Raw genomic sequence first — 23,096 nt, 5'->3', positions numbered from 1 at the left:
TTACATTTAACTATAAATATTCCATTTTGCTTTCAGTCAATATTTCATTGAAAATGTCATTTGCAAGACATTATTTAGCATGAATTTGAATATCAACAAACTTCTTATTTCACTTACAGATGAAAATAGATTTTTAAACTTTTTGTTGCTGGGATAATGTAAATGTTAATAAAGCTGAACTGAGGAAAATGTCTGATGACAAATAATTTAAAATACATCTGATACAGTGAGACATATTAAAAAGATTTATTTAATTACAAGTCAGATTTTCATTATTACAAAGTAAACATGAACAAAATGACAGACATCTTGAAAAGGGTAACAGATTAGAAGCTTTACATATTAAAACAAATAAAACATGACACTAACACTATATCATGGAGACGAACGCAAAAACAAATAAAAGACAAGACAGACATGTGCTGCCATAATGCTTTATGAGTATTGCTTATTGCTAAATTAGAAGGATGTATAAAGTATAAAGTGACAAAAATATTTTTTTGCATTTCTATCAAGAGAAGAACATAAAATAATACTGCACTGCCTCCCACACATAAATGATGAAAAATGATGGACATGTTCATCAACTGGAGGGTCATCTATAATGTACATCAAAAATACTCCATCCAAATCCTCTGATTTAACTCAGGGTGGGCCCAAGGTGACGTCACAGTGACATCAGATGTTAGTGGAGGACAGGATGTCCTCTACCAGGTGTTTATACACCCATGCGTCACCTTTGAGACGCTGTCGACGGATCCCGACCACTTCAGGCTTCTGCAGGATACAAACCTCCAGCTCGAATTGCATGGTCACCTTTCCAAAGTCTGACTGTGTGTGGCACTTTAGCGTAAACCTAACAGAAAAAGAGGACATGATAGCATTTAACAACTATACTAAGTTAATCGTTTAGAGCAGCGGTTCTCAACCTTTTTGACACAAAGACCTCCTGTTGTCCGACACAATTTCTGAAGGACGCTCCTACGGATACGCTACAATATATCCAATATTTCTGCTGTAATTATGACAAAGCTACTCGTTTACAAACTTTTTATAGATATATAGAATTAACAATTGATGTAAGAGTTTAACTTACCCTTTCTGAACAAAGTCCACATTCTTCTCTGGTAAGATGCTGAGAATCTGATTGAGCACTTGTTCAGCATTAGTCTGACTGGTGAATGTCACATTGTATTGAGCCTGGAAAACATTAACAGTTATGAAATCAGATGTAGCTACAGAGTTTATAGTCACTGGCATACATCTACATCTGCATTATGGAGAGACTTCCTGCAGTGAACACATGAACAAGGTGAGGACTTAAAGCAAATGTGACAGTTCAACAACTTTTATCAACATTTATCAAGGGCCCTGTTTACACCTGGTATTAAGATGCGTTTTGGTCGGTCGGATCACAAGTAGACGAGGGAGACACATTCCCGTTTACACCTGGTATTTTAATCTGTCGCTTTTATCCACTTTCAACCACTCCTGTTCGGATTTCTTCGAGGGGAGGGTCTATGGGCGGGTAAATGTATGGTGTGGACAAAATGGACAAAATAACCTTGCACAATTTACATACGAAAATGCCCTGAGATGGCGGAAAAACATTTGGAGAGCAGCAGCTTTCTTTTATGCTCTGATAGCCACAAGACCATACCAATACGTGTTAGAAATCAGGATTGGTGAGAGAACATTGTGCTTGGGACATTTTTAGTCTTTAAACCAAACTTTGGTATTCAGCCAACAAAGTGTAAATCCCATCAGGCTAGCGCACTTCCCATAATGTTTACACATTAGGTCAGTAGGTGGTCTTTTGTGGCTGTTTGACCACATGTAGAGTGTCTACACTAAGAAAGAAATCCGGTCAATGCATTTTCGAGTTACCTCTGGAAGTGGTCGAAAGCGGACAAGCTCAAAACATTTTATCCCCGTTTTACACTTGTATTTAGCATCGTCCACTTGTGATCCGATCAACCAAAACGCATCTTAATACCGGGTTTAAACAATGGTCTTTTGAAACCATTGTTATTCCATTGACCACAAAATGTTTTCAAGTTCGTTCTATATAATGAAAGTGAATGGTCACCACATCGGTCAAGTCAAGTCACCTTTATTTATATAGTGCTTTATACAATACAGATTGTTTCAAAGCAGCTTTGCAGTGATAACAGGAACTTAAGCAACAAAGATCGTTTTGGCTGTACAGCAGCTCTAGAAGAAAGTCATTGTCCAGTATAAGTAAGTTCAGCGTTGCTTCATTACCGTTGTAAAAATCATTAGTTTTAATTTATGGGCCGTTTACACGAAACTGCTTTCAACTGAAAACAGAAAACTTTTTATGCGTTCTGGCCATTCATTTACATGACAACAGCGTTTTGGTGGCCTGAGAACGCAAACTTTGAAATGGGTTTCTCCGTGTAAACGTTTAGTTTACAGGTTTAGGACGACATGAGGGTCATGTCTAAATGATGACCTATTCCTGTTAAACACATTTGCCCCCAGTTTCACAAACAAGTCTTAAACCTAGTCCCAGACTAAAATGCCTGTTTGAAAGCAACTTGCACTGACATATTTTAAAATAAATCAGTGCCATTATTTTGTCTCAAGATGCACACCAGTAATGTTTTTTTCTAGGACAAGTTTATAAAAGGTACTTAACCCTCCTATTACCTTTGGGGTCAATTTGACCCCATTCAGTGTTTAACGTCTCAAAATACATACTTTAAAAAAAATTTTTTGCTTCAAATTTAAAGACTTTTCCTAATTTAATGGGGACAACTGGGTAAACATAAAATTAACATGATGATAGGTTTTCAATGTTCTGTACGTACTTTTGTAGCATCGGTGTTCTTTGGGGTCAATTTGACCCCAGGCTCATTTTGCTGTATAAAACATATAAGAAATATCATTTTTTTTGTTGTTCACACATTGGTGATTAGGCACAAATCCCACATTTATTCTGGATGATATTGAGGTCATTATAAGTTGAGATTTTATGATCTTCAAAAACCTTCCCTCTGCTTTAGGGCCCTAACCTGACATTACCATATAGGCCTACTTGAAGTATTGCGAGAACCACTGATAGTTCACACGATATAGTGGAGGGGGGAATCATAATTCTCACAAGAAATTAGATATTTCCAGTGCCAATTATATATTTCCAGGGAAGGGAAAACATAATTCTTGCAAGAACTTTGATATTTTGTTCCGTGGGGGAGGGGAAAACATAATATAGGGGAGGAGCAAATGTATGAAAGCTTCCACAGAAGCCTTATAAACCATTTCTCTTTGTGCTTTGTGAGCTCTCTCTTTATGCTCTTTCTCAATTGAAAATTACCTCTTAGCAAAGTTTTTTGGGGTTTTTTTTGGGTTCTATACGGACCTATTCGCCAGCAAGACACCAGTCAACCCGCCCGAAATGCAGGACGACGCCATACCAGCCATCCCGTCAGTGTTGACCAGTGAGGTCAGACATGCGATCCAGAACATCCAGAAAGACCGGCGCCAGGGCTGGACGGAATCGAGGCCGAGCTGCTCAAAGAGGGTGGACCGATGCTGTGGGCAGCATTGGACAGCCATTTCAGCCACTACATGGCGCAGAGAAGAACACCAGATCAATGGAAGACGGCCAAGACAGTGCTGTTGTACAAGAAGGGTGACCGCGAACAGCTGAGGAATTATCGGCCAATCTGGCTCCTGCCGACCGTGTACAAGGTCTTCACCAAGGTGCTGTACAACCGACTAGCCAGGCAGTTGGACGAACAACAGCCACCCGAACAGGCCGGCTTCCGGTCTGGCTACAGCACAATGGACCACATCCACGTGCTGAACCAACTGCTCGAACGCTGCCGGAAGTACAAGATGCCCTTGGTACTGGCCTTCGTAGACTACGAGAAAGCCTTCGACAGCATAGAGATCAATGCCGTACTGCTCGCCCTACAACAACAGGGCATCTCCTACGAGTACGTGGACCTTTTGCGGGAGCTGAACAGCGGATGCGCCACCAACATCACCTTGTTCGACCGGACACTTCCCACTTGAATGACAGGGTACAGCTGTGGCCAAATTTGAAATTTTTGCTGCTTCAGTTGTTATGATGTTGATTCACAATTTTTCTAGATTATTGTGCAGAGTGATCAGTGGCATTTTACATAATTTTAAAAAGCTTTATCACAAAACCCCAAATTTCACTGTTTTTGTCCTTGGCACCAAATTACCAGCTAACATCATTTTACTAATCATATCATCAGCACATGATTGCTATAAGGAAGGAAGAAGTGCTTCCAATCATTGTGTTCTTCTGTTAGCAATGGTTTCCTCCAAAGAAAGATGGAGGATCATCTTTGCATCAAAATGGCCTCCATTTACCAGATCATCAAGAGCTTCAAGAATAGAGGTTCGGCTGCAGTGAAGAAGGCTTTAGGATGTCCCAGAGTGTCCAGCAAGTACCAGGAACTTCTCCTGAGGAATCAGCTAGGGAATCGTGTCACCACCAGTGCAGAACTGCTCAATATTGGCAGCAGGTGGGTGTGAGAGCATCTGCACAAACAGCGAGGCCAAGACTTTTGGACAACGACCTGGTGTCAAGAAGGGCAGCAAAGAAGCCACTTCTCTCCAATAAAAACATCAAATATTGGCTGAAATTCTGCAGGAATTACAAGAATTGGACAGCAGAAGACTGGTGCAAAGTTAATGTATCTGATTAGAACATCTGGAAAATCGATTGTCCAGAGAAGAAAAGGTGAACGCTACCATGAGTCCTGTGTCGTGCCAACAGTGAGGCATCCTGAGACTATCAATGGGAGTGTCATATTGACCCCAAACCTATCCTTGATAAAATATATTATATAATATAATAAATAAATAGCTATTAAAACACCAAAAATATATATAATTTTTGAATTTTAGATAAATCAGTGACATTTTATAGTGATTTGCTAATTTGTCCATAGTCGTGCAATAGGTATTCTGGATGTATAAGGGGTGGGGGTGGGGGTGGGGGGTTGGTGGTGTTTTATTTAAAGGGCTATTTAAGTAGTCAACAAAGAAACATAAAGTACCTGACTTAAACCTTTGGGGAAAAAATCAAATTGTGGGGGTTTAAATTGGTGGGGTCAAATTGACCCCAGTGGGTAAAAGATGTTGGTAGATTTGAGGGTAACAGGAGGGTTAAATGTCTTAGATTAAGCCAGGATTAGGCATTAGTTTAATTAAACCCTGTCTGTGATGTGGTGATTATGAGAGGAGTCGCTGTTAAAGCTACTGGTTGCAGCAGAGTGATAAACATGCAAAATAATAATTCTAAATCTTTGGAATATGGAAAAACAAGGGAAATTTTAGGCAGTCAAAAGCACAAAGGACAAACAACACAATCTTAAAAAACTACCGGTAAGCGCAAATGTGAAAACAAGACGAATAATACCTTAATTTTGCGTGGTCCGTCTCGAGTTCCTCTCTTCTTGTTGGGTGTGAGCATTGTAATGACTTTATCCAGGCCTCTCTCCAGACTGCCAAACACTTTTCCTCCCTTACGCTTCTGTCCACTGTCCACTTGACAGCCAGCCAGGTCCAGAGATCGAGACCTGGACACATAGGAAATGCCGTTTAGAACACAATTGCACATTTCTGTAGTTGTACAATTATTACAAAGCAATACAGGATTTGCCAAGAGGCAATTACTGGAGAATGGGGCAGTTAAAATTATAAATGGCTCGACAGAATACTCCAAGAGTAAGTGCAGCAAGTCCTGCAATTTATTTCACATGCAAAGAGGTTATTGACATCAAGTCATAAAGGTAAAACAAACAAAAAAACATATATACACTCCTTTTTAAAAAGTTTGTGGTCAGTAAAAAAAAAAAAAAAAAAAATTGTTTTCAGCAAAGATACATTAAAAAGATAAAAAGTGACTGTAAAGACTTTTACATTATAAAAAAATATGAACATTTCTACATTTCTATACTTTCTACTGATAAAAGAATCCTGAAAAAAATGGTATCACAGGTTCCACAAAATATTAAGCAGAACATCTGTTTTCAACATTGATAATGTGAAATGTTTCTTGAGCATCAAATCAGCATATTAGAAATATTATTGAAGAATAATGTGACTGAAGACTGGAGTAATGATGCTGAAAATTCAGCTTTGTCACCACAGGAATAAATTACATTTTAAAATATATTCAAATAGAAAAAGGTTATTTTAAATTGTAATATTACTGTTTCTACTGTATTTTTGATCAAATAAATGTAGCCTTGGTGAGCATTAAAGGCTTCTTTTCAAAACAAAAAAATGACAGCATAAATATAGATGTTATTGGCTAAAAAAACGAACATAAGATGACTTGAGGAAAAAAATCATTTAAAAAAAAGTGTAATTTTTAATGGTAAAGTGTCTGATTATCTAATTTATTTCATAATGAGATTTCCCCCTCCATTTACAATTGTTTTACTTTTGAGCTTTGAGCTACTTTTTGAGCTTCAGTGGCGGCTCGTCAGGGGAGGCACAGCCTACACAAAATTTTGAGGTGAAAAATCGGAGAAGGATGATTTAATGTTAATAAAATTCCCAGTTATTCATTTCATGTCTCAGAATGTGAATTTCTTGTGTAATTCACCGTTGTAATACTATAAAATATTACTAAAGTCGGAACCACCGCTGCTCTTCCCCAAATGTGCCGAATCTGCCGTTGGGAAAACTGTGCTAAGTCTGAGGAGATAGAGAAGGAGAGAAGGGGAGGCAAATCCTTTTGCCTCGGTTGGTAACAAAAATTAGCCAATAATCATAATCAAGTATTTGACTTTCCGCATTTAGTGTTGATAAATATATATTTATATAGCAGAGTCTAGCCTCCCTTGGTAAAGAAACGTAAATTCTATATTAGTTTGAACTGCTCCAGCTAATAATTTTGCAGCTATGGAGAGTAGATATATTGAATATTTGATCGCCAACAGATTTATCATTTGAGCCGCAGCTACAAATTAAAAATGAAGGAAGACCCCACGCTGGACATATAGTGCAATCAGCTTCATTTAATGCTCTTTTAACGTGGATATTTAAAAGGACAGAAGGATTCTTTTATCAAGTGAAAAAAGCCATTTTAAGGCAGTTACAGCTACAATTAATGTGCCTATATTTTAAAATCTATGAGCCGCCACTGGAAAGATTTGATTTTTTTTTTAATGAAGGGTCAAAAAGGATAAACAATGCAGATCTATTTATTTTCACAGCCTTTAGCCTTCTTTGCTCATATTTATGAAGGGTGGCAATAATTCTGACCAGGATTATTTATATGTATATTTAAAAAGCCCTTTGTACACTGAAACTGTGAAATCTGCTTGGAATGGAAACTATTTTTATAATCCCTTTTGTTCACGGGGCATATGTTACACACTTCACCTTTAAATCCTACAGTCCTCCTCTCCATTCTTTCTCTCCACCGTTAATTTGACCCTTTTCACAAAATACAGAAAGTTCTCTACCTTCTCTCGGGGCTGAAAGCCAGTATATCCTGTTCTCCTTGTTGGCCGCTCTGCTGTTGGTCCATCTCTCTCCTGTGGGACACTTCTTTAGTGGCACTGCCCGGTCCTGCACACACACAAAGGATAAACACGTGTCACTAAATGCTACATGCTGCCGGAGCACTGGGAACAGCGACACGTACACCTGTCAGTATGTGCTTCGGGAGTTGTCTCGTACACACGGGCATGCACGCATACACACACACACGCTCCGTCCCCAGTGTGCTCCTGTCTGTTCCAGTGCAGGAGGTGGTGTGTGACAGTAACGAGGTGGACACAGTGGATGTTGGGACATGAAGACTTTTCCCCAGGTACATTGCGCCCATACAGAGACACACACACTCCGGTCAAAGTGAATCAAACTAAAGATGCTAGATGAATGAAAAGCACACAACACACACACACTTTAGGTGTATTCTTAGATACTCTAGATGCCAGATGCCACTGAAGCATCTGCAGTAGTCACGCTACTGTGCAAAATGACACCTAAAATGCATCATTTGCAGAAAATGAGCATTTAGGCTTTATCAGAATACAAGAAAACATTATAAGAGAAATTATCCAGGTTTTGTCACTAGTGAAGAGCCAGAGAACCCCAATTCACAGATAAATCACTTTCTTTGAGCTTTCATTTTGCTGCAATAATATTTCACAATACTACTGTTTTTACTGTATTTTTAATCAAATAAATGCAGCCTTGGCGAGTAAGTCTTTAAAAAATAAAATAATAATAATCTTACCAACCACAAACTGTTGAACATTAGAGTATAATTTAGTACACAAGCAAAAATAATTTAATTTAGAAAAGTGTGCTCTTCAGATATATAAAGACAAAGACATTATTTCAACACAGGATTGCAAAACTTAGCATGTTTTCGGAAAACAACTTCAAAAGTATACAAAAGTCCATCAGTTGTACAGTTGTGGTGCCATGATGTGTAATCGATTCATTACCCAGCTCACCTTTGTTTGGGTCACTGCTTGTGTAAGTGATGTTGTTGTTGGGTGTTGTAACAGTTCTGTTGGATTTGACCTTTCTGCTGCACATTGGAGTTCGGGGGGCAGGCAGAGCAAAAACATCTCCATCTGTGCCAGTCACCACATTCTCTTTATTTTCTTTGGTTCTACCACGCCTCTCTGACTTCTGTTGGTGGGTTCTTCCATGCCCTATGACGGGGGAGTAGTCTACTTCATTCCATTTCTTCTCTGATGTTTCATAGGTGAACTTCTGAAGACGACAAGAGTTTCCACATTAAAGAGGTCATGACATGAGAAATCAAATTTGCCTTGATCTTTTGACATAAAAGAGGCCTTTGTACGATTAAAACATCCTGCAAGTTTCATAGCTTACAACATCATCCTCATTATGAACAAAGCATTTATTTAATCAAACTCCAAAAACTCGTTTGGATATTGCGGAAATTGTGAAGTCACACTGGCAAATATATTTGCATATGACTGCCTCCAGAGCAAGACATCGACGAATAGTTTTACATCATCAATACAATATTATGACAGATTAGCATTGCTGTAAATTGTTAATAATAGATTCATAATGGATATGGGCTGCTAATACAAAGGATGCAAGTTCATAAACATTTATTAGCCTGACCAAACCCAATCCAGTTCTATCTACATTGCAGTAATGTAGGAGGACTGTTTTTCAAATTGGCGCTCTATAAAAAGTCCCAAAGTGACACCTCTGTCACAGGATCAGGATCGATTGATGTATAACACAAGCATATAAGATAAAAATTAATATTTTTATTTTTTTTTGCACTGATAAGGAAAAAAACAAGCCTATCGCGCCGGCGCGATAGCCGACCTCAAGGGGTAAAAAAAAAAAAAGTATACTAAATAACAAGTAACAATATTACTAACAAGACAAGTTAGTCACGGTCAGAGAAAAGAAGATTGCGGAGAAATAAAAAGGATGTAAAAAAAGACAGGCCGAATAAGCAGCACTGGACAAGAGGGAAGAGCAGACAAATAAAGAGAACATGGAGGCTAACCATGCGTGGAGTGTTTGTGGTCTGTGTGTTCTTGGGCGTGAGAGGGGTCCAGGGATTCTCGTCATCGTAGCAATCAGAGGGGAGGACCACAGAGCCAAGCACCACTGGGTGAACACCATCATCATCCTCACTGAAGCGTAGACTCTGCTTCAGCTGAGACACAGATACACAAAATTAAACTCCTGTAAATGACTGCAACTACACAAGCATTTATACATCAAGCAACACCTGACTACAGTTATATTTAAGTCACAGTATTTGTTATAATAATTTATCTATACACATTTTTTCTTTTTTTTTAAATACATGTGCCTTCATAATCTTTAATGAAAATAACTTCCCCTCCCTCTTAACATCTCATCTATTCTCTAATGATGTGTTTACTGGCTCTTGGGTGGGACAACCTGTCACTCACATGAGATTAAACAAACACATCTATCACTCCCGTGTGGCTTAATGAATCTGAAATACCCTTTCAAAAAAGTACTGAAACATTACCATCACTGCATTTTTTATTTTATTTAAAAATGTAGCATGAACTGACTATTATGCAATCATAAAGCATCTAATAATAGCTTTATGGTCCTGACTGTGTGAATATGAAAGACTTACTTGTATGTCCTGTAAAGGAGAGTACATGGGCTCAAGCATGGGGCATTCTGCTCTCAGACGCACAGGGCGGCCGTGACGCTTTTTAGCCAGCAGTAAAAGGTAGGTGGCGGTCATGTGATCATACTTCCACTGAAGAAACAGGCACAAAGTAAAGATTTGTCTTTTGTGTGATTGATGTACAATTCTCTTGTTTAGAAGTCACATTTCAGCTGTTAAAAGCAAGCAGCTTTGGCTGATGCTCTGGAATCTACTGACATCTAGTGGTCATAGTAATAAATTCAATAAAGTCAAATGTTACTTTAATTCTCATTACTCATGACACATTTATATATGTCAATAAGAATTTTACATTCTTTACAAATAAACTTTCTTCAGTCAGAGACAAACAGTTTATAAAGTGACAGTTTGCAACTATTTGCTTGACTTATTGCTCAAATTACATGTACAGAGTACCATTCAAATGTTTGGGGTTGGGGATGTTTTACTTTTCTTTTTTTAAAGAAAGAATCATAATTTAATCATCTCACAACATTACAGTTTTACTGTATTTTGTTATCAAATAAATGGATCTTAAAAAAAAAAAAAAAAAAAAAAGTACAGACTCCAAACTTTTGAATGGTAGCATCTTTGCTGTTAGTTCTATACAATAAATACAAAAACAAATAAATATTTATGAATTCTAATATTAATAAATATTATATTCATTTTAAATAACAGGAAACACTTAGTAATATGTCTTGTTTCTCTACCTCTGACACAAGTTTGATTGTGCGATGTCTGGACCGTTTAAAAGCCACTGCCATTTCAGTGATACAGTCTTCATCTATATGACCCAACTAAAAAAGAACATATAAAGGAAATTATACACAATAATTTAGTAAGTTAAAAACCTGGTTGCTTGTTTTTCAAAAGTAAAATTATGTATGACTCTTATACAGTATTCTCTACTTTTATTAGCAGTGTTCATCTATAAAGAATCAAACACTGCTGATCAACAAACATCCTGAGTCACGTTTGCTTAATTCATCAGAAGGACTAAAAATATTAAGAGCATATTGATCTGTTAAAGCTTCAAGGGAACAAAATCAGATACAATTTATGGACAAGTAATCAATAAGAATGACAACAGCATTTATGCTTAAAAAAAAAAGTCTTACAAGAGCCATATTGGCATCACTTGACTAACTGGATATTGGAGGCATGAGATGCAACTATAAGCATGTTTATCTTACAGGATATTTACTGTGCCACTCCACTGGTGTGCTGTATCCCTTCATAACCCAGGGGTGATCAAGCAACTGTTTCACTGTCAAACGCCTCTTTGGATCAACCTGCAGGAAAACAGAATAAACTGCCATGAAATTGAATCGACTTCCTAAAACACATCAAACAGACATACAAACCATGCACAGTACCTGCATCATCTGGTTTAGAAGCAGAATGCTAGCAGGTGAAAGCCAGTGCGGGTTGCTGTATTTGCCTCTCTGTCAAAACACAAGCCAATATATGAGATCACTTACTTCACAAAACTAGTCTACTTTTATTTTAGTAGCCCAATAAATGCATGGATGAACAAAATGTAGTGGTGTAATTAAATGCTCACATGCAACAAACTTACTGTGATTTTTCTGTAGAGGACCATACAATTGTCATCATCAAATGGTAGAAAACCACACAGTAGAGCGTAAAGCAATACACCCATACTCCACACATCAGCCTGAAGCATATACACACACACAAGAAATAATTTCTTAAACTTATAATTTGTCATTCATTTTAAATATGCTGAAACACATTTGCCACACTGACCTCGGAGCCAATGTAAGCCTTGCCCTGAATGAGCTCTGGAGCTGCGTATGCTGGACTGCCACAACAGGTAAGCAATTCAAAACCCAAACCACCCTAATTAAAAGTAAAATTCAAAACTTTTAAAATGCTACTAAAACAAGAGACGTGTTACTTAAAAAAACAAAAAAGTTTAGGTAAGATATTAATGACATGAATTTGCAACATTGACACTATTGAATTAAACAATCAACATTGCACTAACTTGAGCTGAATAATGACATTTTTGTATTCTGTTGAGCTGTCTTATAGCTAAAATTGAGGCAGTTTTATAATTGTTGGATTTTAACTTTGTTATTTTCCCGTTTATTACTGTCAAGCTTCTTTGAAACAATCTATATTGTATAACGTGCTTTATAAATAAATGTGACTTGAATTTATGGGGCATAATAGATGGATACACACCTTAGGCTTTGCACAAAGGCCGAAGTCAATGAGTTTTAGGTTATGATCTTCATCAATCAGCAGGTTTTCCTAAGGTCAATAAGAACAGTTATTGTACTCTATTAAAGTAATAAATTACTGCAAAATGAAAATACCGCCATCATATACTCACCCTCATGTTGTTCCAAACCTGAATTTTTTCACACTAAGCTATCACATGGCTTTAAAAAAAAGACCATGTTGATGGTGTTTTTGTGTCCTTTTCAAAGCTTGAAAACATCAGTCCAGATAAATTGTAATTGAATGGGAAAAAGGGATGAGCACAGTGTTCTGAATTTCTCTTTTGCCTTCCACAGAATGAAGTCTTATGGGTTTGGAATGACATGAGGGTGAGTAAACTAAGACACTTTTCATTTTTGAGTGATTGGTTCCTTTAAATGGGAGAACTCAGTACACATAAGCTTAAGCCATTTAAAAGTCAAGTTCTCATCAACCAACTCACAGGTTTGAGGTCTCGGTGGGCATAGCCTTGACTATGAACGTAAGCCAACGCAGAGATGATCTGACGGAAAAACCCTCGGGTCTCTTCCTCTGGTAACCGGTCTTTAGCAATGATGTAATCAAACAGTTCTCCTCCAGGACAGTACTGACAAAGTGACAAGATACATGCATATAAACATATGAAGCATATTAATCAATTTCTGTTAAGCAGCAGAATCACGTTCAGCAATACATACCTCAAGCACCATGTAGATCTTGCTTGATGTCTCAATGACATGGTAGAGACGACACACGTGTTGATGACTGAGGTTCTTCATAGCCTCTATCTCTATCTTCACTCTGGGAAGATCATCCTAGATACAGAATACACACTTTAAAGAGCATTTCTTTTCAAAATAACATGCTCTTTTCATTTTCATCATGCTAACAATGCGTTTCATCTAAATGTAGAATAAATTAAGCAATATTCCCATTCTTCCTCCATAACCATAACATATTTATGCAAATGTTCTCTTATGGTAAGGCCAGGATTAAGGAGAAGATCTTACCCCTAGGTCTTTCTTCTCCATTATTTTGATGGCCACTTTCTCACCTGTAAGTATGTGTCTGCCAAGTTTGACCTTGGCAAACCCACCTGTGGGTTAAAAATAATAATAAATAAATAAAAACTGCTCTTGATTAAAGGTGATTTTACAACTTTCTCTAATAAACACAATCTCTGAAGCAATCAAGAACGTCTTCCATAAAAGCATAATCAAGGGGCATTACCTGAGCCAATGGTTTCATAAACCTCATAGTGCTTGAGAAGTTCAGAAGTGCTGTCTACAGGCATACTGATGACACTTAGACCTGCATTAATAACAGCACATTTTTATTCAAATATATTAAGAGGACACATTTGTTTAAGAAAACCGATTCAAATGGCACTCATCACGTTTGCAATATCAAGTACTTGATGACAATGGTCACGCCACGGTGTACAAAACACGATCAAAATAGGATTATTTTTTTCTAAACCACAAAGTGTAGCTTTAATATTCAATTTTAACTCATTTAATTACTATCTTTAGAGAGAATCCCATGTTTTTATTATTATTATTATTTAATGCTCTCGATTAGTTTTCTAATGTGGCAAACTGACAATGCAGCTCATATTCCTAAAGCTGCACTGATTCGCTTAACGTTACTCGTGGATCAGAGTACTGATGCATCAGCAAATTCCAACCCAAATAAATGTGAAAAATTGAAAATGTAAATACGTCAAACTAACACCAGATAATAAACTGAACTGATATAGAATCAGTCATGCAAAATTGATTGTTCTGACTGACATGTTGAACAACAAACTCACCAGCTGTGCTCCAATGATTCACTTTAAAATGCCGATAAAAGAGAGTTCAAAACAACAAAGAACTTATAATTTAAGGTTAAAAAGAGGCAATCGTTTACTATATTACTCAAGACTACACATATAATGCGATATAAAATTAAAAGTGCCAAAACATCTTTCAGTCGAACATGTTTTAAAATTTGAATTTCCCACTTGCTACGTCAGACGAGTTCCTGTTTCCGGTAGAGATAAAAGTCTCTTAGTTCTATGCTTAGTTCGGGTGGAAGGTGTTCCCCCGAATAACGTATTTATTTATTTACTTAATGTAGCAATAAAATATGACATGTTATTGTGAATGATCTGCTAGCACTGTTTATTTTACGTTATTTTGCGTTTTTTATCGGAAGACTAGGGCTAGTTATCACAATCGTTTTTACTCAATTTCATACACATTGACTTATATAGTTATAGTTATATTAGTTACGTTGTCACAGTGAAATATAAAAAAAAAAACTATGTCCTAATTTACTAAACAGGGAAGGCAAACATTTACAACTTTATCTATGGCCAAGGAGCTCTAAAATACCCTTATATACTGTCTATGAAAATACCGGACTTAACAGAGCTTGCGTGCTAGGCTATATGATGTCATGTGATCATGATGTCCTGTGGCAATGTAAAAATGAGACAATGCTGGTTATTGAGATTTAATATAATTTTTTATTCATATTTTATTTATTCATATTAAAAGGTTTCAGATAGCCAATGAACATGCTTTATGAATTTCTGAACTCCATATAAGTCGTATATCAATATTAAATATTAAACAAAATTAATATTACTTTTGAAAAATAGTTAAAATTAAATCATATCAGTAATCTAATAAAATTGTATTTATTTTACATGAAGTGTGCTGTCTCATGGGGGCTTCTGTGTTAAAGTCGGCATGAAATGAAATTCATCATATTTTCTAATGAAATGCATGTTATTGATCTCATTGTGAACAATTCATCTGTGCATGTTTCATAAAAAAAAAAAATGTTTTGATGTTTTATTGTTTAATTATAATATCATAACTGGACTTCTTTCTGGTGACGTATGCTGGACTTCTCTGCTTAAACTCTGCCATTTCAAGCTTGCATTTTATCTGTCTCCACTTTTGTGTGCAATGCCCACATCTCAAAACAACCGAAGCATAGAACCAAATCCCCGCCATATATATATATTTTTTAATAATCCCTTTACACTTGGGTGTAGGCTACGTCACAATATGAAGAAAAGATCTTCAGTTTCATCGCAACGTTAAGATCACTTGACTAGCCAATTAACCTACCATTCACTTTATTTGGGCAATCCCAATTAGACACTTTCAATCACTGAATACATCAGTCTCAGCTGACAGGGAATATCACAATCCCACTCTGAAAACTGAAAACTTTTGCTTTCACGAGTTTGCATCTGCAGCTAAGCTTCAGTGGTAAATCCACTGACCCACATCAGTCAGTGCAACATAAATATAAATTCCTGGCTGTACCGTGGCGTTGATGCAAATATATGTTGCCATTGATATGGAAGAGAATAGCGGGAAGTCTAATTAATAAAACAAACTTCTCCAGTTGTTTAGAAGTCATTTTAATGGGGGTGAATGCTGCATTACAAAGCTGGTTTTCATTGTTATAACCATTCATTCACTAACTGGTCAATCTTTCAATCATGCATTCATTTTTGCATGCATCCCACTATTTCCAATGTATACAGTATGTCTATGGCTTACAACATGCCCTATAAGAAGAGAGTGCATGGCAGCTTTTTTGGTATTCAGACACGTACTGGACTGGTAGGTAAATTACTTGGCTATTACAGTAATTTACCGTAGTCATTTTTATATTTTCTCAAACTCAAATTTGTAATTTTCCACTCCTGTCACCTTTCAACCATTTTCTACAATAATTTGATCATTGTATGATTATGTGCGCAGTGTTTTGTGAAGACTAAAATATTTTAGGGGGAGGAATGACTAAAAGGGTATAACTTGTTGTCAGTGAAAAATAAATCAATGGCACCAAAAATTATACTGCTATTTCTCCACAAAGATAATCTAATGATCCAAATAATACCCCCCCCTTATTAAGATGTAAAGCATATGCAAAAGTCAATGTAAAGTCTTTTGAATGAATCTGCATTCACTCTGCAAAATCATTCATCCGTAGGCTTTGGTATATTTTTCTAAAAGAACGTAACATTACTGGCAACTCAAGTAAAATATTGTTTGTATTAGTAAACATTTATAACCCAGGTGATTACTGCAGAAAGCTTTCATAACATTCTCTAATAGACACTAGGTATTGAGAAGAGAATACTGTATGTGCATAACATTGATGAGGAAGCAAGAGAGAGCAATTATGAGAAAGATAGCAGAGAATGTTGGAAGATACTATGGAAAATCCCTGTCTATGCTTTCCTCATGAAGCAGAATAAATAACTGACAACCATAGTACAAAGACAGTTATAGTTTAGAATTACATTCAATACTAAATACTTATACCCAACATACAAATACTGCAAAACAAGCTGTTTAATACCCTGTTTAAAAATTCTGTTCTCAGTACATTTGTCATTTTAGGCTAATCCATTCAATACATTTAAATGGCAGGTTTTATGTTTCTGTCTGTATGTGTGTGAGTGTATGTATTAGTTTATGCTTATTACTGGTATGACAGTGCCTTTGGACACTGCCTCAATATTAATGTTGTATATCTCAACAAGTTTATTTAAACCACATTTGAGTTATTCTGACAGGTTTCTTGCGATTTGGGGGGGGGGGGGCTACTCAATGTAACGGTCCAAATGTCAAAGGGCAGTGAGAGTGCGAAAGAGCTGGGTGAGGCAGAAGACTGAGGTTGTCAGTGCAGTGCATTGGCGAGCCAGGAGTTTAATACTCAGATCATGACAAGTCTTCCTTTCGCTAGCACTTCCCACAAGCTCTGCCGCCTGAGCAAAGTCTTGATAAGTTTTTGCAACATTTGCTAGTCCTGTAAGTGCTTGGACATGGCGCTCCCTGCATCGCTGGCAACTAGAGAAACATAAGCATACAATTGTCAGCTGTACCAGTGAGCGGAAGCTTTCAGACAACGACTGAAGCGTTTCCTCTGGCGTCTGCCCAACCCTGACCACACGCTGGCATCCAGCTAAAAGCCCCCGAGCCTCTGCATGTAATCGCCTTTTGTTCTCTGAAAAGTGAGCCACACAGGTATCCCTGGGGTGCTCGTGGACCCTATCTTGGTTTTTTATAGCACCAGCAAGAACACTTAAGATGGTATCCACATCCCTTTGCAAAGAAAGGAATCCTGTTGGTGGTAGGGGATACCGGCGAGTCAGCAGTGAAGTCATGATATCTCCATGGGGGTTCGTTAGGAAGCAGTTCGGAGCATCCAGGGGAGACAGAAGGGGACTGAGCTCTGTAGATGACGAAGCAGGCAGTACTAGATGAGGGAATGAGGGCAATGGAGAAGATGGAGAGAAAGATGCAGGGGATGCAGAGAGAGAGGAAGGAGGGACAGATGTCAGCACTGTATCCCCTGTTTCACCCTGGCTCGTTCTGCGGGAAAACTCATAGACAGTGAGTTCATCATCGAAGCTGGCACTGTCAAGAACTCCACTGAAACAGTTGGTGTATACTGTCTGGCAGACCTCTAAAGGTGTCTGAGCACTCTCCATTACAGTGTCACAACCCATAGCCAGTACTGAGCTGCAGCTAAAGTCTTGTTTCTTATGTTGATTGGGGCTGGGCAAGGATTGTGGCTGGGCTATGGTAGGTTTGGACTGGCAGTTTGTGAAAACCCCACAGCTAGACGTAAAGTTTTGGGGAGTTGTGCTTGAGGGAGGGCAGTTACATTCTTGTAATCCACCGGACGTTACCACCCCCCAGGGTCCGTTTAGGTTTTGTGTAGTTACCACTACAGATGAGGGGCTGACTTGGAGAGAGTTGTCTGCTTTGGAACACAAGGGGGATATGGCTAATACAGAAAACTCTTTAGGTTCAGTTTTGGCTTTATGCTGTCCACATGCTTGAGGACTAATATGGCTGACCTCTCTTATCTCCTCAATGACTTCAGTTACTTCTTCAGATACTATGGTAACCACTTTTACCTCTGTTACTTCAGGAGCACCTACATTCAAGGTCACATCCTCAGTTACTTCTTTTGCTACCTCAACTTCATTTCTTTGTAGTTGTGTTTCTGAAAGTCTTCTCACAGGCTTAGCGTTGCCTCTGCCTTTAGAACTGGCAGTTAGCATTTCCTGGGAACGTGATAAGTAGAGAGGAAGGCTCTGGATCTTTCCCCGCAATGTTGAGGCAGAAAGTTGCCCAAGGATGCCAGATGAACAGGGCGTAAGAAGGAATCTCTGGGCTGGTTCATAAGAAGGAACACCAGAAGACAGTTCTTGGATGGAAGTGTTACAAGAATTGTCAGTTTCATCAGATTCTGGTCCTACGACTCGCTGGGAAAATAATTGTCTTGATGGGCAATGTGGTGCACCACTGGCAAAGTAGGCAGACATGCTTTGACTTCTTGTCCTTTCTGTTGGGTCCACTGAGCATTTTCCCATCCCAGATTCTAGATATACAGTATCATCATCCTTGTCTATATTAGGGCTTGTGGTGTATGATATACTCGGGAGATGGAAGTAGGGTAAACTTGATGGGGATATCTGGCCTAGTCTTGGCAGTGAACTGCTCTTTTGGGTCACTAATCTGGCCTGGGATGAATCCTCCATTTGTTTAGTTACATGGTCATCTCTTTGACCAAATAAAACACTGCTATCACACTTTCCTCCAGATATATCAAAGAACAAGTGGCCTCCTAACAGTCTCTCAGCAAGACCTCCAACTGCACCCTCCTCCTCATCATCATCTCTGCCATGGTTACTGGAACTACCTTTGTCCTGTAGGTCCATGCGGGAGCGTACTGCTACTATAGTTGGCGATACTGAAGACATTAGCTCAGAGACTGATTTGAACTCCATGGAATCTGGTTCCATCTCTATAAGTTGCTGTTTCCGCTGATATGCTTTGTTTGAGTGTCCCACTTGTGTATCAGTAGGATTATCTGGTCCTGATCCATTGACTTTGGATGGGTTGATGGGTTTTGATTCCAGTGGTGATGGTTCTCCTTCAGAATCGGTCAGAGATGAGACTGTTGGACATGGACCTTGATCTGAGCATCCGCCATCAAAACATGCTATTTGTCCAGCACCATAGTTGACTGATATAGAGCCATAGCTTGGTATGCTATTTCCATAGCTGTTGTCTAATTGATCCTGTTCTGGGAATGATACCAGGGATGTGTAATTTGTTTCCATAAATGAGCGACGCTTTTTGGATCTTTTATTGAAATTTGAAAATTCATCTTGTGTAATCATTTTTCCTTCCTCCTTTTGTTTCTTCTCTAGATCCTCTGCTTCTTGTTCACTGACACAGATGCCAATCCCACCTATGCTTATGGTGCTTGGCTTTGCAGAATTTTCTATAAAGAGAAATATCAGCAAATACACATGGTAAGTATTTGTTAGCAAAACTCTACATCACTATTTTGGATATGATTTCTTTTTTTTTCTTTTTTTTTTGATGAGTGCAGATAACTACTTTTCATATGATTAACTAACTTCTTTAACTTCTACAACATTTGTTATAATAATTTGAGAACATTTCATAGAGAATCTTCCCTACGTCATACCTCTTGTCATCGTACTTGAGGAGGGTTCTTCAGGGGATATGAATCTTTCCTGAGCGTCAAAGAACTCATCATCTGAACTGCTGTCTCCAAACCCTGGTGGAGGTTGAAAAATTGGCACTGTTACCGTCTGATTTACTTCCCTTCCTTCCCGATCCGGTTGTGTTTCTATAGGACCTGGAGGAGAGAGAGGTTGTGGAAGGCTGCGGGCACTGTCAGGGGTCACATTGGAGCAGATATTGTAGTAGTGTCTAGTGTCTCCTTGTTCAAAGGTGAACACATAGTCTCCAGGAGGGGGTAGGGTGGTTCCAGGACATTTTGCAGGTGACCTCTTTTCATGTTTTTCAGTCTCTGGCCCCAACTCCTCACAGTCCTCCTCTTCACTGGCTGCAGGGGGACTAGGTAGACATTCAGCAATATTTGAGAGTGCAGCAAAGCAAAAGAATTGGTCAATATCAGACTCACAATGGGAATCAGCAGAGCACAGGTCACTTTGAGAATGGGAATCTTTGCTGTGCAGTTGCTGTGGAGACAATGCTGGTGAATAGCGGTCTTCACAGCAGTAAGAGTCTTTCACTGGTAAATGGCATGGGCGTCTGGTAGAGAAGTAGGTCATCAGGTCGTCCTCTTCTAGGGCATCTATAGAGTCACTGGACATGCTGGTCATGAAATGTGATTCAGTTTGGTATGAATCAGATGCTTCAGATGAAGGGTCATCCACAATGATGATACACTGAGGTTGTTCAGGCTTTTTCTCTTGCTCTTTGTCTTCCTTTTCTGTGCCTACTCTCTCATCATCTGTTTCTACTGTCTTTCCATTATTACCATGTTCATGGATGGTTTCTTTATCCTCTTCCTTTTCCTTCTTCTCAACCACCTCCTCTTCTTTGCCTCCTTCCTTCTCCACCTCTTCATCTTTTTTATTGTTACTTTGTGTTTTTTCAGTTCCCTCTGGTAGCTTATCGCTGGGTTTAACTGCTGTTTTGTTGCTTTTAGCAGTGCTAGCAACATGAGTAAGGAGAGCATCCACATCTGTGTCTGAGTCGTCAGAGTCACTGCCACAGTGTGACACATAACCTACACAAAGGCAGAAGCAGAGACAAAATTCAGATAAATCGCATTGTGAAAATATCCTTTTTCAAACATGCAAAAACAGTAATGTGGTCACATTGTCGGCCTATTATACCCCACTCTCCTACTCGCGGTTAGTTCCAGTCGTGTTTGTCACTAAACTGTAACCACCATTTTTTTTTTCATAGTAATGACATAAATGTCATATTCCTTTTGATTTTATAGACACTAGTAAGATGTAAACGTTTTTCACTGTTAAAGAGTCTATCTAATATATCACAACTTGCTATTTTTAGAATGTTGTTATAGTATGTAACCAGTGTGGAGTGGAAGTGGAGTTCTGGGAATTTGCCTGAAGCATGGAAGATTTTTTGTTTTCTGCATTAGACTAGAATTTGCATTGATAATGTTAGGACTGATAGTGTTATTTTTGTGGCTCTGTAGAAATGCCATTAAAAAAATCTTGAAAATCCTACCACATTCTAAAATTCTGTTTTTAAAGTTAAAAATGTAATGTTTCACCAGAACAAAGAATTCAGTAAAACAGACAAATAGGTTGTATACCCTCTTCTGCTGATATACGGTGGCTCTTTGAATTAGTTGACCAGGGGAACACGCAGATCTGGGGGTCCACAAATAGTTTGCAGTATCCAGCAACCAGACACAATAAATCTTTTGCTGCCACTGACTCCATCAGCAACGTTATTGGCTGAAGACAGGAAAAGTGTGACCAATGTGAAACAAAGTCAGAGCAGAGAGTACAAAGAAAGGTTTATACTGAGTGTACGTATATGTAGATGGAAGTACGAGTGCATGTTTATTGTTTACCTTTATATCCTGCAGGTAGATCTTGACCAGACTAACTCTGTCAGACTCGGGTAATAGTTCCACTCTGGTAATGCAGCTGAATTCAGTTAGTGTGGTCATGATGCTCAGTTTATGGTTGATCACCTGACTCACCCCATACTGAGCTCCCACCAACAAACTAACCATTGACTCTCTGTCCTGCAGCTAGTTAAATAGAGAAAGAGCGTACAGTATGTGATAAAGCATGTGATACTGTATATGGAATGGACAGCAGGGAGAAAACCAAATAAACCAAAAAGAGAAATCAAAAGAGAAATATGTGAACATTTAATCTCAAATGTTTTTTTGTACTTCATTTCCTCACTCTCACCTGTTTTATTTAGAAACACAGGCTATTTGAATTAAAACAGAAAGATAACATTTGTATGGAAAGGAATTAAATAAATGGCCCACTTCAGGGCTCGACATATACTTTTTATACCTTGCAAACATAAGTATTTGTTTTTCTTTGACGTATTGAATAGTGCTGTTATCGATTTGGATTGAGAAGTTAAAGATATTTTTCTCACGTGTATACAGCTGCATCAATAAAATGTAAAAATATACTACCATTCAAAAGTTTGGGGTCAGTAAGTTTTTTTAAAAGAAAAGAATACTTCATCCATCAATGAGGCATTACGTTGACAATAAAGGGTGCATAAAGCGACAGTCAATACTTTCAATACTTTAATATTTCGCATAAATGCTGTTCTTTTGGACCTTTTTAATTCATTAAATGTATCACGGTTTCCACAAAATATTAAGTCGCGCTAACTATTTTCAACTGTAATAATAATAAGAAATGTTACTTGAGTCAGCATATTAGAACGATGTCTAAAGGATCATGTAGCAGTGAAAAAAATAACAGGGCATAATTCTGCTTTGCTATTTTTAAATATCTTAACAGAAAACAGTTGAATTAAATTGTAATAATATTTCACAATTTTGCTGTTTTTAATTTATTTTTAATCAAGTAAATGCAGCCTTGTTGAGAATAAGAGACTTTCAAAAACCTGAAAAAAACCCCAGCCCCAATCTTTTGAATGACAGTGTAGAGTAAATTACATTTTTTGTGGTGTAGGCAGTGAATCTAAACTACTGGTCCGACTGGTGGAAAATTGTATGACTGAAGAGAGCATGTGCAATGTAGGTCTCTGACTTTCCAAAGTGGCATTTTGGTGCTGATGTGTGAGTGGTAGCAATGCGGATGAAAGATGTAAAGCCATTGCGTGTGTAAATG

The 23,096-nt window shown here is 38.0% G+C and overlaps 2 protein-coding genes across 3 annotated transcripts in view; both read right to left on the bottom strand.

The window, feature by feature from the left end:
- Positions 1 to 227: 227 nt before the first annotated feature.
- Positions 228 to 14,490, bottom strand: melk (maternal embryonic leucine zipper kinase). Its single transcript, XM_084107126.1, has 18 exons — positions 14,229 to 14,490; positions 13,646 to 13,726; positions 13,426 to 13,511; positions 13,114 to 13,230; positions 12,879 to 13,022; positions 12,398 to 12,466; positions 11,957 to 12,049; positions 11,766 to 11,864; positions 11,563 to 11,631; positions 11,380 to 11,478; positions 10,897 to 10,983; positions 10,148 to 10,276; positions 9,536 to 9,688; positions 8,487 to 8,751; positions 7,485 to 7,590; positions 5,426 to 5,585; positions 1,097 to 1,200; positions 228 to 856 (listed from the first exon to the last, which is right to left on the bottom strand). The coding sequence occupies exons 2-18, from the start codon at positions 13,707 to 13,709 to the stop codon at positions 679 to 681; spliced, it is 2,022 nt and encodes a 673-aa protein (XP_083963252.1). The 5' UTR covers positions 13,710 to 13,726; positions 14,229 to 14,490; the 3' UTR covers positions 228 to 678.
- Positions 14,491 to 15,823: 1,333 nt separating this feature from the next.
- The window catches only part of frmpd1a (FERM and PDZ domain containing 1a), a 37,705-nt gene continuing 30,432 nt past the window's right edge, over positions 15,824 to 23,096 (bottom strand). For both annotated transcript variants that reach the window (XM_084091529.1, XM_084091528.1), the window contains exons 14-17: positions 21,839 to 22,021; positions 21,575 to 21,719; positions 19,943 to 21,016; positions 15,824 to 19,732 (exon numbers count right to left, since the gene is read on the bottom strand). In XM_084091529.1, the coding sequence (XP_083947655.1) occupies positions 17,058 to 19,732; positions 19,943 to 21,016; positions 21,575 to 21,719; positions 21,839 to 22,021 (4,077 nt within the window). In that variant the 3' untranslated portion in view covers positions 15,824 to 17,057. The remainder of the gene's footprint in view (positions 19,733 to 19,942; positions 21,017 to 21,574; positions 21,720 to 21,838; positions 22,022 to 23,096) is intronic.

The sequence above is a fragment of the Abramis brama genome (assembly GCF_963993115.1).
Source record: "Abramis brama genome assembly, chromosome: 2".
Lineage (NCBI taxonomy): Eukaryota > Metazoa > Chordata > Actinopteri > Cypriniformes > Leuciscidae > Abramis > Abramis brama.
This window is presented reverse-complemented; position numbering and strand designations above follow the sequence as displayed.